The sequence below is a fragment of the Desmodus rotundus genome, chromosome 9 (assembly GCF_022682495.2).
Source record: "Desmodus rotundus isolate HL8 chromosome 9, HLdesRot8A.1, whole genome shotgun sequence".
Lineage (NCBI taxonomy): Eukaryota > Metazoa > Chordata > Mammalia > Chiroptera > Phyllostomidae > Desmodus > Desmodus rotundus.
This window is the reverse complement of record NC_071395.1, coordinates 38,694,416-38,707,630: the sequence shown is the minus strand read 5'-3', so window position 1 is coordinate 38,707,630 and position 13,215 is coordinate 38,694,416. Positions and strand designations below refer to the sequence as shown.

At 57.0% G+C, this 13,215-nt stretch overlaps 1 protein-coding gene across 5 annotated transcripts in view; it reads right to left on the bottom strand.

Annotated features, from left to right (window-relative positions):
• NFIC (nuclear factor I C) overlaps positions 1 to 13,215 on the bottom strand; it is a 67,741-nt gene that overhangs the window by 42,611 nt on the left and 11,915 nt on the right. For all 5 annotated transcript variants that reach the window (XM_024569231.4, XM_024569232.4, XM_053930489.1 and 2 more), the window contains exon 2: positions 8,502 to 9,033. In XM_024569231.4, the coding sequence (XP_024424999.1) occupies positions 8,502 to 9,033 (532 nt within the window). The remainder of the gene's footprint in view (positions 1 to 8,501; positions 9,034 to 13,215) is intronic.

Genomic DNA, 13,215 nt, shown 5'->3' with positions numbered 1-13,215 from the left:
GCACTGTCTCCTCCCCCAGCTAGGCCTACCCAGCCTGGGGTCCAACCCTCTGACCACATGGAGTTGGGGGTGTCTGGGTGTGGTGCCCTCCCACCCCACCCTGCACAACAGTTTTTCCATCTTTGGGAGGGGTGGGGCTTGGGTGTAGAGGCGGTCCCTCTCCTCCCCCTTCTCTCTGGAAGCTGGCCCTTTAAGGCAGCAGGCTGCCAGGACTTGTCCCGGGGTGACCCCAGGGGCGGGTGTGGTCAGGAACAAGGGGCCCATTCAGCTGCTGCTGCTGCCTCCGGGCAGCCCACAGGCTGGGGTGGGAGGCTGCGAGGAGACCGACAAAGGCAGGGAGAGACTAGGGGTGGGCAGAGCAGAGACAGGGACTGGGAGAGAAAGAGAGACAGGAGGAGAGACAGAGGCCTAGGGTGCACCTCAGCCACCCTGGTTCTCTCAGGTTGAGGGTCTGAGGTTCCCCCAACCCCCCAGGCAAGCTGTGACTCTCAAAGGTACTCCTTGATCCAGCTGCACTCTAGTTCCAAGGGGCACTCCTGGGACATTCTGGGCAGGTCCCTGATGCACACCAAAATACCCCTTTCTAGGGGAATGTGGGCCCTCAGAGATGTCAGACTTGGGTTGGAATGTTGACCCTGCCTCTTTGCTGTGCAACCTTGGGCCAGTGGCTTTAACTCTCTGGGACTCAATTTCTCCATTGGTTAAATGCAGTTAATGATCATCCCTACCTTGGTGGAATTATGGTGAAATGAAATGGTGCTAAACATTCCTGACACTTACTGAGAGTCTAACTAGGTAAGCCCTCGATACGCCGGCAGTTCCCTGTAAGCGCCCCCAGCACCCACGCACACAGGCAGACAACCCCTGCCTCCCGCCAGATGTCAGCGTCACCTATTACAGCTACAGCCTTCGACTGAGGACCTACTAAGCGCCCATGGCCCCACAACAGCCACTGGAAACACAGCCAGGGTTCTGTGTCCCACATCCAATAAACAACAGACATTTACTAGGGATTAAATAAAGTCCAGACTCTTATCCACGTTCTCACAACCCCATGCTCCCACCACCTGCTCCCAAACACCTCACCCCACACGGGGGCCCGCGTTCAGCTGGCGGCCCCCAAGAGGGCAGCTACTGCCTCAGCCAGTCTGGACAGAGCCTCAGAGGAACTAAAATCGACCCCCTTCCCCCTCGGAAAGCAGGTCTTCTGGAACAGTCTACTCAGTCACCGATGTCTGAGGACAGGCTTATTCGACTCTGACCTGAACTTTCTGGATCCCTGACTGCAAGAATTCTAGAACCTGCTTCCTGGATATTCTGCACACCAGCTCAAGAAAATCCCAGAGCCAGTCCCTGGGCGTGCAAAAACCCAGTGTGAGGAATTCTGCACCCAGGCGTTAATGGTCCAGAATACAAGGGTTTCTTGGATATCGCTAAAACTATACTGCATTAGGTAACTGATGACGGATTTGGGCCTTTGAGAATCTCCCCTCACATTCTCGAGAACCTGGCTTGGAAGATGTGAAAGCTGTTCCCAGGCGGTTAAAAACCTGTCTTGAAGAATGATAGGACCAACCCCAGGATGTTCTAGAACCCAACTTGCAAAATTCTGGAGCTCGGCTGCTGCTGAGCAAAAGCCCAATGCAAAAAATTCTAGACTTTGCTTCTTAGACACCCAGAAACCCAGCTCAGGAAATTCTGGATCCTGCTCCTGGGTGGTAAAGAATACACATGAGGAATTCTAGATCAATGACACAGCTTGCGAGATTCTAGAACCATTTCCTGGGTGATGAAATAACCTAACTTCTAAGAATTCTGAGGCTTCCCTTAGTACACTTGTTCTCACTGGGGGGACTCTGCTCCCAAGGGTGCTGGGTGATGTCCACAGACATTTTTAGTTGTCACATGCGCCTGACATTGAGCCAGGAATGCTGCTCAACCCCCCACAGTGCCCAGGCCGGTCCCCTCCCCCACCACAGGTGACCCTGCCTCAACGCGGGCAGCGCTGACGGGGAGACCCTGTCGTTCTGTATTCAAAAGCCCCAAGGCGAGACCTTCTAGAATCTACTCCTTGCACCCTCATAGCTCAACTTGGGAGATTTGAGATATGCCTCGGAACACTCTAGAACTCAGACGTTCTACAGCTGAGATTCCCAACATGGCAGCCGCTGGCCACACGTGGAGCCAAGTGCCTGAAGCGTGGCCAGCCGGAACGCAGGGGTGAGTGTGAGGCACACACTGGATCTCTCAGACTTCGGACAGACGAAGAATGCCAAACAGCTCGTAACTGTTTTATATGGACTATGTGTCAAAATGGCACTATTTTGGATGTCCTGGGTTAAACAGAATAGGTTGTTAAAACGAATTTCCCCTGCAGGTTCACACTTGTAAGTATGGATACCAGAAAAAGTGCTCAAGTATGCGGCTTGCATTGTACTTCTCCTGGACAGTGCTGTTCTGAAGCTCACCGAGGAGAATTCTAGAATCACCTGCAGGGCAAAGACCCCAGCGCTGGCAATTCTAGAACATGGGCCTTGGGAATTCCGGACCTCATACCCTGGCGGTTCTAGAAGCTGCCTCAGCTCTGGCACCCTACAGTCCCCCCTGCCCAGCCCCAAAACCCTTTCCCCCTGCGAGCCATTTACTCTGAGGAACGAGTGCCCCTCCTTTCCCTGCCCCGGCACCCCACAAATTGGCCTGGGACAGAAGATGGGTCAGAAGGACCAAAGGAAGGGCCTTAATTGGGTAACCTTTGGCAGTGCCCTGCCCCTCTCTGGGCCTCGGTTTCCCCATGTGGACAAGACATCCATGTCCCCAAGTGCCCCCTCCCTTATCCCTTGCCAACCCTAACCATCTGTGACTTCCTGCCCACACCCAGCTGGAGGGAGGGGGCTGTCCTGGCAGCTGCCTGAGGAGGGGGGGCCCAGAGATGTCCCTAGTTGCCCTCAGCTACCCCTTAACTCCCCGGGCGCCGGGCCAGGGCGCCAACTGCAGCCCCGCCACGCCAGGATGGCCGCCACAGGTGCAATGTGATGCCTTCCACTTCTGCTGGCTCCTCCAAGGGCCGGGCCCCGCCGGTGTGGACAGGGCACCCTCGTGGGCTGCCGCGGCGCCCCTGCACTAGGTTGCACACATGTGACCCAGGCACACGCGCAGGGGCGTCTGCAGCAGGAGGACTTACTCACCGAGAGCTCCCACCCCTGAGCACTCGCCACGTGCTAAGAGGCTTCTTTCCCTTAGATGCTATCTGCATTCCCTTCTCTGGATACTCCCTGTGCTGATTTCGCAAAAGTAGAAGCCCAGAGATGAGCACTAACTTGCCCAAGGCTCCCCAGTGGGCACGAGGGCAGAGCTGGGCCTAGAACCTCAGGATGATGATACCAATGGTTGTGATAGTAATAACTTACTATATTACCATCGCTGATATTCCATCTATGAGTTATTTATCATTACACGCACACAGAGGCACCAGTATCTAGTATTTTGATTAAAAAACAAATAACTTTTTAAATTGTGCTATAATCACGATAACATAAAATTTACCACTCTAGCCATTTGTAAGTGCACAGTTCTGTGGCATTAAGTCCACTCACAGCCCCTCACTTCCCAGCTCCCACTGTGGGCTCTGGGTGGCCTGCTGCGTTAGCGATATCCTCACCTGTTAGTCCCTCTTGGCCGCTGACCATGAGCCCAGAGGCCTTTCGCCATCACTATAAATACACGTCAGCTGGCGTCTGGGCCTTGCACTCGCGCAGCCGCCTTCCTTGCACAGACAGACGGCTGGCACACCTGGCTGCCTGGCCCTGGGAAAATCCAGGCTGCCCGGGGCCCCTCACCCCTCCACCATCCAGGGACCCGGAGAGGTGACAAGGTACCTGTCCTGCGTCACAGGTGCTTCTGGGGGTTCACTGTGGGCAGAATGAGGCTCAGGGTCTCAGAGCAGAACTGAGGTCTCCTCTCTGTGTCCTGCGGCTGGGAGAGGCTCCAGGCAGGGCCTGAGCATTTATGCAGCGCCTCCTGTGTGCTTTTCTGGGATCACTGACTCGGAGCCCTCCATTCAGTGAACACAGTCAGTACTCACCCCATTTTACAAGTGGAAAAACTGGGGCTCAGAAAGGGGGATGTATCTCACACAGTCTGGAGCAAGTACGGACACGAGTTGTGTCCGTTATGCAGAGAAACAGGCACCCTCACGCACCCTCCTGTGCACCCCTCTGTCTCCCCAGCGCAGCACCCAGTGCTGGGAGGAAGATTAACGGGGGCCAGAAGACAGGGAGACCCTCAGTCAGGGCCTGGCTTGCTTCTCTCTGTGGCTCACAGGCTGACCTCCTTGCTCTCAGCTCCCCCCAACCTCCAACCCTAGACCAGAGAGGGCAGATCTTTGCCTTATGTCACACAGCAAGCCAGGGGCAGAGCTGTGGCCAACCCAGGCCCCCTGGCTCCAGGTGGCAGCCCTGTCTCCTGCCATCCCAGCCCAGGGTGCCCTTCATGGAGACCTTGGCCCCAGGTCTGGGCACAGCAGGCCCTTTAATAGGGTTCAGCCCTCCTCCTTCATTTGTCCACAGGGTGCTCAGCACCTGCTCTCTGCGTCATCCGTACGATGGGGGGAGGACCCACCTGATAACCTCAAAAGTGTTTTTTAGTTTTTTTCTTTTAGGAGTTTTGAGGACTCAAAGTCCATGGGTTCTACTTCTGCTCTGCCTCTTACAATCTGTGTGACTTTGGGCAAGTGCCTGACCATTTCTGAACCTCTGTTTCCTTATAGAAAACATGGGAGAAGGCCCCTTCCTCCCAGGGCGGCGGAGAGAACTGAACCTGTTGCGACGCGGAATGGGCTCAGAACAGGGCGCTCAGTGGGCACTCGCGTCCGCAGTCACTGTTCACTTTGTTGTTATTATTGCTTCCTGGTTCCATCTAGGAGGGGTGGGAGCCCTCCAGTTTCTCCTGCCCCCCTCCTTGGGGCACCCTGGGCAGCCCCTCTCCACTTTGAGCCTCCCGAGCTGGCCCCTGCCCACAGCACGATTCAGGGAGGCTGGCACCACATGAGGCGGGAGCAGGAGGCTGGCCCACGGCAGCGTCAGCAAATGGGCACCAGCTGGGCTGGTAGCTGGGGCGGGCTGGCAGCTGCCCGGAGCGGGCAGGCCAGGCAGCCCCTCCCCTGCCCACCCCTGGCACTGCGCCCACCAGCTTCAGGTTTCTCAGGCCGCCAGAGGGGGCAGGGAAGCCTGGCTGGGCTTCAGGGCTGGGCAGGCGGCTTCCCTCTCTGGGCCCTGTTTCCTCCAGGAGCCTTCCCAAATGCAAGGCAGGCTGAAGAGCGCCAGGCACACCCACTCCTGGCCTCCCACCATCCTCATCACCTCCCTCTCCAATACACCCTGCAGCCTCTGGGCCAGTCCAGCCCCAGGGCCTTTGCACTGGCTGTGCCCTGTCTGGCGCATTCTCATTCAGTCCCTTTACGCCTCCTTCATCTCCTTTAGGACTCATCTCAAAAGTCACCTCCTCCAAGTGTTCCCTTCCAGTCTAGAGTGCCCCCCCTGGTCCCTCTCCACACCCCTCCCCTGCTTCGTTTCCCTGACATCACCCTTCCTCGCATCACCCCCTCATCACAGTACTGCCAGTGGTCCCCTAGGTTGGCCACGGGGCACACACCATGTCCAAGCCTGGAACCAGGCCCCATGGCCACAGTGGCGCCAGATGGATGCCTGGGGCAGCCAAATTGGGCTCCAAGAGGTGCCCTAGGCTCTGACAGCTCCAGTACTAAAGGGACCTTCTCCTGGCTGGTCTCCACCTCTACACCCCCCAGAATAAACCCAAGGGTGGAGGCCTTGGATTCCCCTTTGGGGCGTGGCCCCACCAATCCACCTAACGCCCCTTGGGAGAGGTGGAGAGGCTAGCAGGGAGGAGCTGGGCCTTGTTCAAGGACAGGGAAAGGCCAAGGGTGAAAGGGCAGGTGCTGCGGTGCCTCTGAGTCTCTCTGTGTCTCTGGGTCCCTCTGTCTCTCCAGGTTTCTGTCTGCCTCTCTGTGTGAGTATGTCTGTCCTTCCGTCGGTTCTGAGGCCCCGGTCCTGATGTTGGTGGTGATCCCTCCTTTCAGCTGTACAGCAGGTGTTCCCCTCAACATCTACCCTGCGCCCCTCCAGAGGCCCAAAGAGGCCTGTCCTTTGCCCCTCATCAATTCCACAGCTCCCAGTAAGACTGAGTAAGTGGACATTGCTCTGGCCCGGGCTGGGACCCACCCCCTCCAGCCCCGGAACCCACGGGTGCGAGCGGGGAGGTGGTGGCTGGTTCTCTCTGCCATCGGACTGACATCAGCCTGGCCAAGAACAGACCTGACTCTGTCCCAGAACGAGAACAAGGGTCCTGGGACAGGTGGCAGGGAGCTGGGGCTCAGCAGAGGGTCCTGGAAGGCAGCTTTGGTCCAGGGACCCTGGATGAGGCCTGGATTGCCGGAAGCCTAGGGCACAGACGAAGCCTGGAGGTGGCCAAGCTGTGATGACTGGCTGCCCATACTAAAAACTGCCAATGACCATTTCCTTTCAGCCCTTTCTGCCTCTGGGTATGGAAGGCTGGAGGTGGGGCAGGGTGGGGGTGTCAGCTCAGCAGCTGCCTGTGTCCAGATCCCACCTGTGCCCTCTCTGGGCTGTGTAACCTTGGGAAGTCCCTTCTTTGGGCTTCTGTTTCCTTTTCTGTGAAGCAGGCATAACAATGATTCCTGACTCATAGGGCTGCTGTGAGAATGGAAAAAAATCGCTGAGCCCTCAGAAAGCAATGCCTGACAGAGAAAGTGGAGCTAGGAGGTGGAGTTTTGAAGCATAAGTAGGAGTTTTCCTTATGGGAAAGGCGTTCCAGGCAGAGGGAACAGCACAGGCCAAAGCCTGGAGGCAGGACATTGTAACCCTAAAGAGGAAGGATGCACAGTAGCCATCCATGGAGCCCTAGCCCTGCGCCTGGCACTTGTCTTCAACAACCATGTGCACCCAGCACTCCTACAGGCAGCTACTTCCGAGCTTCCCAATTTGCGGACAAGAAAACGAGGCACAGAGAAGTGAAGCGATTGTCCGGATCAGCCAGCAGGCAGCTGGGTTAGGGCCGGAATCCAGGCCCCGCTCTCACACGCCACCCTCACTCCAGGCCAGCTGGGCCCAGAGCAAGCAGGGATTCCCCTGGGGTGATGGAGTGGGCTGGAAGCAGGGGAGGGTGCAGCCTTGACCTTTCCTGGCCCTCATTCAAAGAGGTTGACCAGACTGGCCGGCAAAGGCTAGCAGTGGGGCTTGAAGGTGTCTGGGGAGGCCTGGAGGCCTAGCTTGCCTGCTGAGCCGAGGGGGGAGGGGGTACGTGGGGGAGGGGAGGCGCCCAGAGATTGTGCTGACGCTGGCAGAAAACTCTGCTTCAAAATTTTATCAGCTCAGCTCCGAGGAGGTGGGGGTGGGGCTGGGTGCAGAGGATGAATGTGGAGGGGGAGACCTGGACCTGCATGGTAATGAGCCAAGGCAGCCCCTGCCCTCTGCCCTCTGCCTGAGACAGTCACTTCCTCCACTTCTGTGCCTCCACGCCCCCCCAGCACTGCTTCACTGCCAGCCCCAGTGGGCTTGTGGAGAATTGCTGGGGGTGGGGCAGGGGCGGTGGGGTCAAGGTCAAGAAATCAAGGTCAAGGCTGGGAAATTCTACCTGGCTCTTCTTCCTACACACCTTGGAGACCTGGAGCTCCACGGCCTCATCTAAGGATACCATTGCAAAGAGTCAACACGGCCATTATCCCCCTTGTACAAAGGGGGAAACTGAGGCACAGTACAGTGACATGTCCAAAGCTGCATTTGGAACACAGACACACAGGCAGCAAACAGTGGCCCTGGTTTAGCCAGCAGCACCTGTGATCTCGGGAGGGTGGATAACACATCTGGCATCCACATTTCCATCTAGACTGCTGACCACCTGGGATACCTCCACACCAGTCAATGCCCAGCCATCCTGCAGAGCTCAGCTCAGCCACACCTCCTCTTCCAGGAAGCTGGCATGGATCCCCCCCGCCAAAAAAAACCCTCTGTTGGTCTCAACCTCAGGCATTTAACCACAGAACCAGCAAACACCCAGGTGGAAGGGCTGAAGCTGGGGACACTGGGGACCAGAGAGGGTGGTAACCTAGCCAGAGTCACACAGCACCCCAGCTTCCCACTCATAGCACAAATGTGTGCCCCATCAAGCCTCTGCTGGAGGTCTGAAAGTCAATCAACCATTGTTCACAGCATACAACTCCAGAGCTCTACCAGCTTTCCCCAGAGGGATCAGACTGTTCATCTCCCATCTGTCTGTCTCCCATCAGTCTCTCTCCTGTCCTCATAGCTCCTCCCACCGACCCCCTGGGACTTCCCCTTCCCCTCGGCCTGCCGCCTCCCTCGGACAACAGACTTCACATATGCTGGCTCCTCCCTTGGACCCTACAACTGTGCAGTAGCCCACCTTCCTCCTTGAACACCGGTGCACCCCATTTCCTCCCAGCTTACCTCTCTCCCGCACAAAGTAGGCCAGGTAGAGGTCAAGCTCCTTGACTGCCACTCCGATGTGGTGCGGCTGCACGCAGAGCACTGGGTGGCCGCACTGCGCGGCCTTGACCAGTCGCTCGCCATCAGTGCTCTCCAGGGGGATGCCCTTGAAGAGGATGACCATGACCAGGTCCAGGCGCCACACCTTGTCGGCCTGGCGCAGGCAGTCGATGCGGCGCATCTTGCCCTTCTGGTCAGGGTTGGAGAGCACGCAGCCCGGTGCCTTCTTGCCGGTGATGGCCAACACGAAGTCCTCGCGGCACTCGGGCCGGATGTCCTTGCGCAGCTTGGCCAGCAGCCGCGATGCCCACTTCTGCTTCACTTCGGCCTTCTCTCCCAGCAGCTCGTCCTTCACTGCACGCTCCTCGTCCTTGGACATCCGCTTCTCGTGCTTCTTGAAGTATTTGCGCTTCCGCGCCTGCAGGTTGAACCAGGTATAGGCGAAGGCGCGCACGTGAGGCAGCAGCGCCTCGATGAATGGGTGGAATTCATCCTGTGGGCGGGTGGGAGAGGTGGGAAGTCAGGAAGTGCTGGGGAAGGGGACCCATTGCCCAGACCAGAAGACTGAAGCCCGGGGACCCCCAAGCAACTCAGTAAGTGGGGGAAGGGCCGGGCAGAGGTAGGCAGGGGGCCACTCCACACCCCTCCACCTCCTGAGGAAAACGGAAGGGACCCAGCAGAAGTTCATGGAGGACAGTCCACATGGGGAAATTGAGGCTTGGACTAGACGGAAAGCCCAGGCCAAGGAACACACTCATGGAGGACTGTCTTGAACCCCAAGACAGGACATGCTGAGGGTTCCAGGTAGAGGAGGATGGGGACCATTGCACAGACGGGAAAACTGAGACTGGGACAATGAGGATGTCGTGGGTCCATTCTCTCCCTTCTAAAACTGGGGTTTGAAAGTACTATAAAGAACCAGGTAGCGAATATTTTAGCTGCCACTACTCCATTCTGCACTGTTAAGTGCAACACAGGTGAGATGTTAATGACTGGCACAGTGGTATTCCAATAAAACTTTATTGATAAAGGAGATGGCTGGCACTGAGCCCCCAGGCTGTGTGAGGGCTCCAAGGTCGAGAGCAGGGCTGAGCACACAGTGGGTGCTCAGCGACTGCAGGAGAAACCAGGAGTGGAGAATAGTGCCTGGGGCTCCATTCCCAGACCCCACTGCTCAGCAGAGGACGCTGAGCCGGATGGGGGCCCAAGGCCGCCCCTACTGGTCCTCGGCACTGGTTGAAAAGATGAGGACAAGAGGCTGTTTCTAAAGATCACACGTACGGACAGGACTGGCTGAGGCCCACAGACCGAGACTAGGACCCCTGGATGTCAGGGGCTGATGGAAGTGTGGGGCCTCTGGCACAGGCCCATTGCAGGGGCCAGGAAAGCTGAGGCTCTAGACACCCAGCCGGAATACACTGCAGACAGGGGAGCTCAGCTGTGGAGGTTCAGAGCTAGAGAGGGGCCCCTGAGGGCCAGTTCACCTCACCCTGTCCCCCAGAGACCCATTCCACAGATGGTAAAACGGAGGCCTAGGGAGGGTGGGACCTAGCCAGAGCTGTGACTTCAACATCTCCCTCCCATCGCGCCTAATTGGTGTTGCTGGGTCCCCAATAAGGAAACAGAGGTCGTAAGAGGGGACCCAGTCAGGAGGGGCTTTGACTGGACCCCACACCCATCTGACTGCCCCCGTGGAAGCGGCAGCCCCAATAGGGCCCCTTGGAGAGCCACAGGGGAGGCCCCACCCCCTTCTCAGAGGGCGGGGGCGGGGGGGGGGGCTGCATCATTCTCTCCATTTTCTAGTGAGGAAAATGGTCCACAGAATGTCGGGACTTGGATTCTCGGCCTCAAGAGTGAGACATTCAAGGAGAAAGGAAGACAGAAGAGAAGCATCGGTCCCACCTCCCCACTCTTGCCTGGGCTGTGCTAGGCTTCTTGAATGGGGTGATACCTCTTCCTGGCTTATGAACCCCATTATCTGCCCAGTTCTCAAAAGGCTGCATTAGCTGTTACAGTCAAACCGTGGTTCTCGAACGTCTGCCATCTTGAACAATTCGGTTCTCGACCAAGTTCTTCACAAAAAATGTCTCGATTGTGGAACAGAACTTCTGTTCTCAATCCGACAACCCTTTCATGCTGACACTGTATTTCTAATGGGAAAAAAGGATTCGGTTTTCAAGCAAATTGCTTCTCCAACAGCCTTCCGGCGTGAATTAAGTTCAAGAACCGAAGTTCCACTGTACTATTATTATAGATGCTGTTACGACTATTCTGGTTGCTTGCGATCTTCCAGGGGCACAGGAAGAGGCCTAAGGCTTTGTTGTATGTTGCATGATGTGGAAACTGAGGCTCACAGAGGGGCGGAGACCTGGCCTAGGTCCCATTCTCAGGGCCTGTGTGAGGGCAAGAACCCAGGACTCCCACCCCGCCGACAGTCACCAGGCCCCTTCTTTGGAATAGCCCGCTCTCCGCAAGGCTGGGTCTCAGAGAGAGAGAAGCAGCCGCTGTGGGCTCTTGGTCTGCTTTCTAGGTGGATGTGGCCGGGCTCGGTTGCACCTCCAGACCTGGATGCACATGGTACCCGCTTGCCCTCCCTGCTCTGTGCTTCATCTTCCTCTGAGCCATCTCTGGCCATGGGGTGCTGAGGGGGGAGGGGGATGACCTCAGATTTCACTTATTACTGAGTCTCTGAAAATAGCCTTCTGCCCTCACCAGGGTGGGGTGGAACGGGGCTCAGCTTGTGCGCCCAGTTCCCCACTCCAATGTGCTCCGAAGCATGAGTCACTGGAACAACTGCGGCGGGGACTGAACCTTGGGTCCTTTTCTGCTGCCCCTGCCCTGCTGACCTGCTGAGGCAGAGGGAGGATGAAGGGGCCCATCCCCTGCCAGTCCCTGTCCAACCCGAGTTGCCTGTCCTGTGCTTGAATGCCACTCGGCTTGCCAGACCCAGAGATGGAAGCCACTCGTCCAGGGTCACACAGCTGGTCAGCAGAGCTGGGACCAGTGCCCAGGCCATCTGGCTAGAGAAACTGGGGGGCGGGGGGCAGGGAATCAATAGAGGCACAGGTCGCTGTCCCTGTGGAGGGAATGCCAGGGCAACGGCGTGGACGTTGGGCTGTGGCTGCCACCCAAGTTCTTGTGATTACTGGGGCCCTGATAAGAGGGAGCTGGGAAGAGGCAGCTGGGGTGTCAGCCAGCAGGGGCAGGCGACAGTCCCCAGATTCTTCCTCTCCTTGACCGCCTTTCTTTCTGAGCACCTCCCCACTTTTGAGCCCCTTTCCCTCAATTTTTTTCTTGGTCTGGGCTCCTCCTCTCTAAGCCCCCACCCCTCTTCCAGCTCCTTCCCTCTTTCCCTCTCCTCCCCCTTTGTGATCTCTACCCCCTCTCTGGGGAGAGGTGCCAGGGAGGTGAGCAGGGGTGGGAGCCCACGTCACCAGTGACCCTAGCTGGTCCTGGAGGAAGGAAGACAAACAGTCTGTAACTGGGTCATGGACCTGCTGCCCCGTCCTCCCTTGTCCTCCCTGGGAGGTCAGGCCAGTCACTCTCTTTGTCCCATAAGACCTGCAACAACCAAGCCCTCTTCCGCGGGCACCTCCCAATGTCCTCAGTGGCTGACAGGGCAAAGGAAACAGCCAAGGCAAGCTAGACACTGAGAATCCTCCCAAACTCCTACACATCCCTCAAAGCCCCATCTCCAGTGTTCCTTCATTTCCTGCTCTCCTCAGGGTTCCCTCAGACCTAGCTTGGACCATACAAGCTGTGGGGTCTGGGTCCAGCTGTTCCTCCTCCTCCAACTTTAAGTCCCAGGGCTGAGGTGCTCATCGCTAGGCAGACCCTAGAGGGGAATGAGGTGGGGTGATATTGGCCTCCATTTTCACCTTCTATGTGACCCAGGAACAAATCACTGCTCCACTTTGGGCCTTAGTTTCTCATTTAGTAAAATGGGACACTGTGGCCTGTTGGGGGGCTTGCCTATGGCCCTGGTAACTAGAGAGCAGAGGGAGGGGAACAAGGCTAGGCCTTCCCCAGAAACCCCACTTGGCCCACTGGGACTTCCCGGCTGAAGAGGGCAGCAGCAGCTTGGAGGTAGGCCCCTGGGTCTGAGCCCTTGCTGGGCCCTATGGGCAGGACAACTGTGCACTGGGGTGGGCCCCTGTGGTGTCCCTACCACCCTCAGAGTCCAGAGCGGCAAACCAGCACATGGAACTCCAATTTCCACCAAAAAGTGTTCCAGAAAGGATTCTCTCTCCTCCGTTCACTCAGCAGTCACCATGTTACCCACCTCCTAAGTGCTTATTCCGAACTCCTATGCATCCTTCAAAGCCCTGATTTCAATGTCCCCTTCTCCAAGTTAAGCCCAGGTGAAGTGGCAGACAACAGAGCTTATATGCAAATGCAGACCCATCTGGCACCAGGTTAGGGTTCCTAAACTAAGGTATCTCCTCCCCACAAGCTTGGTGCATCGGAGCTTATGAACAGCTCTTGTCTAATGAGGGAGAGAGTCATTCAGTAGTTCAATGAACATTTACGGAGTTCCTGCTGTGTGCCAACCCCATGCACGGTGCTGGAGACCCAGCAGTGACCTGGATTCGGCCCTCACCCAGATCCTCATCTGGGGCAGAAATGGACATGAAACAAACCAACAAGTACGTAATAAAATGTCAGGTTGAACAAA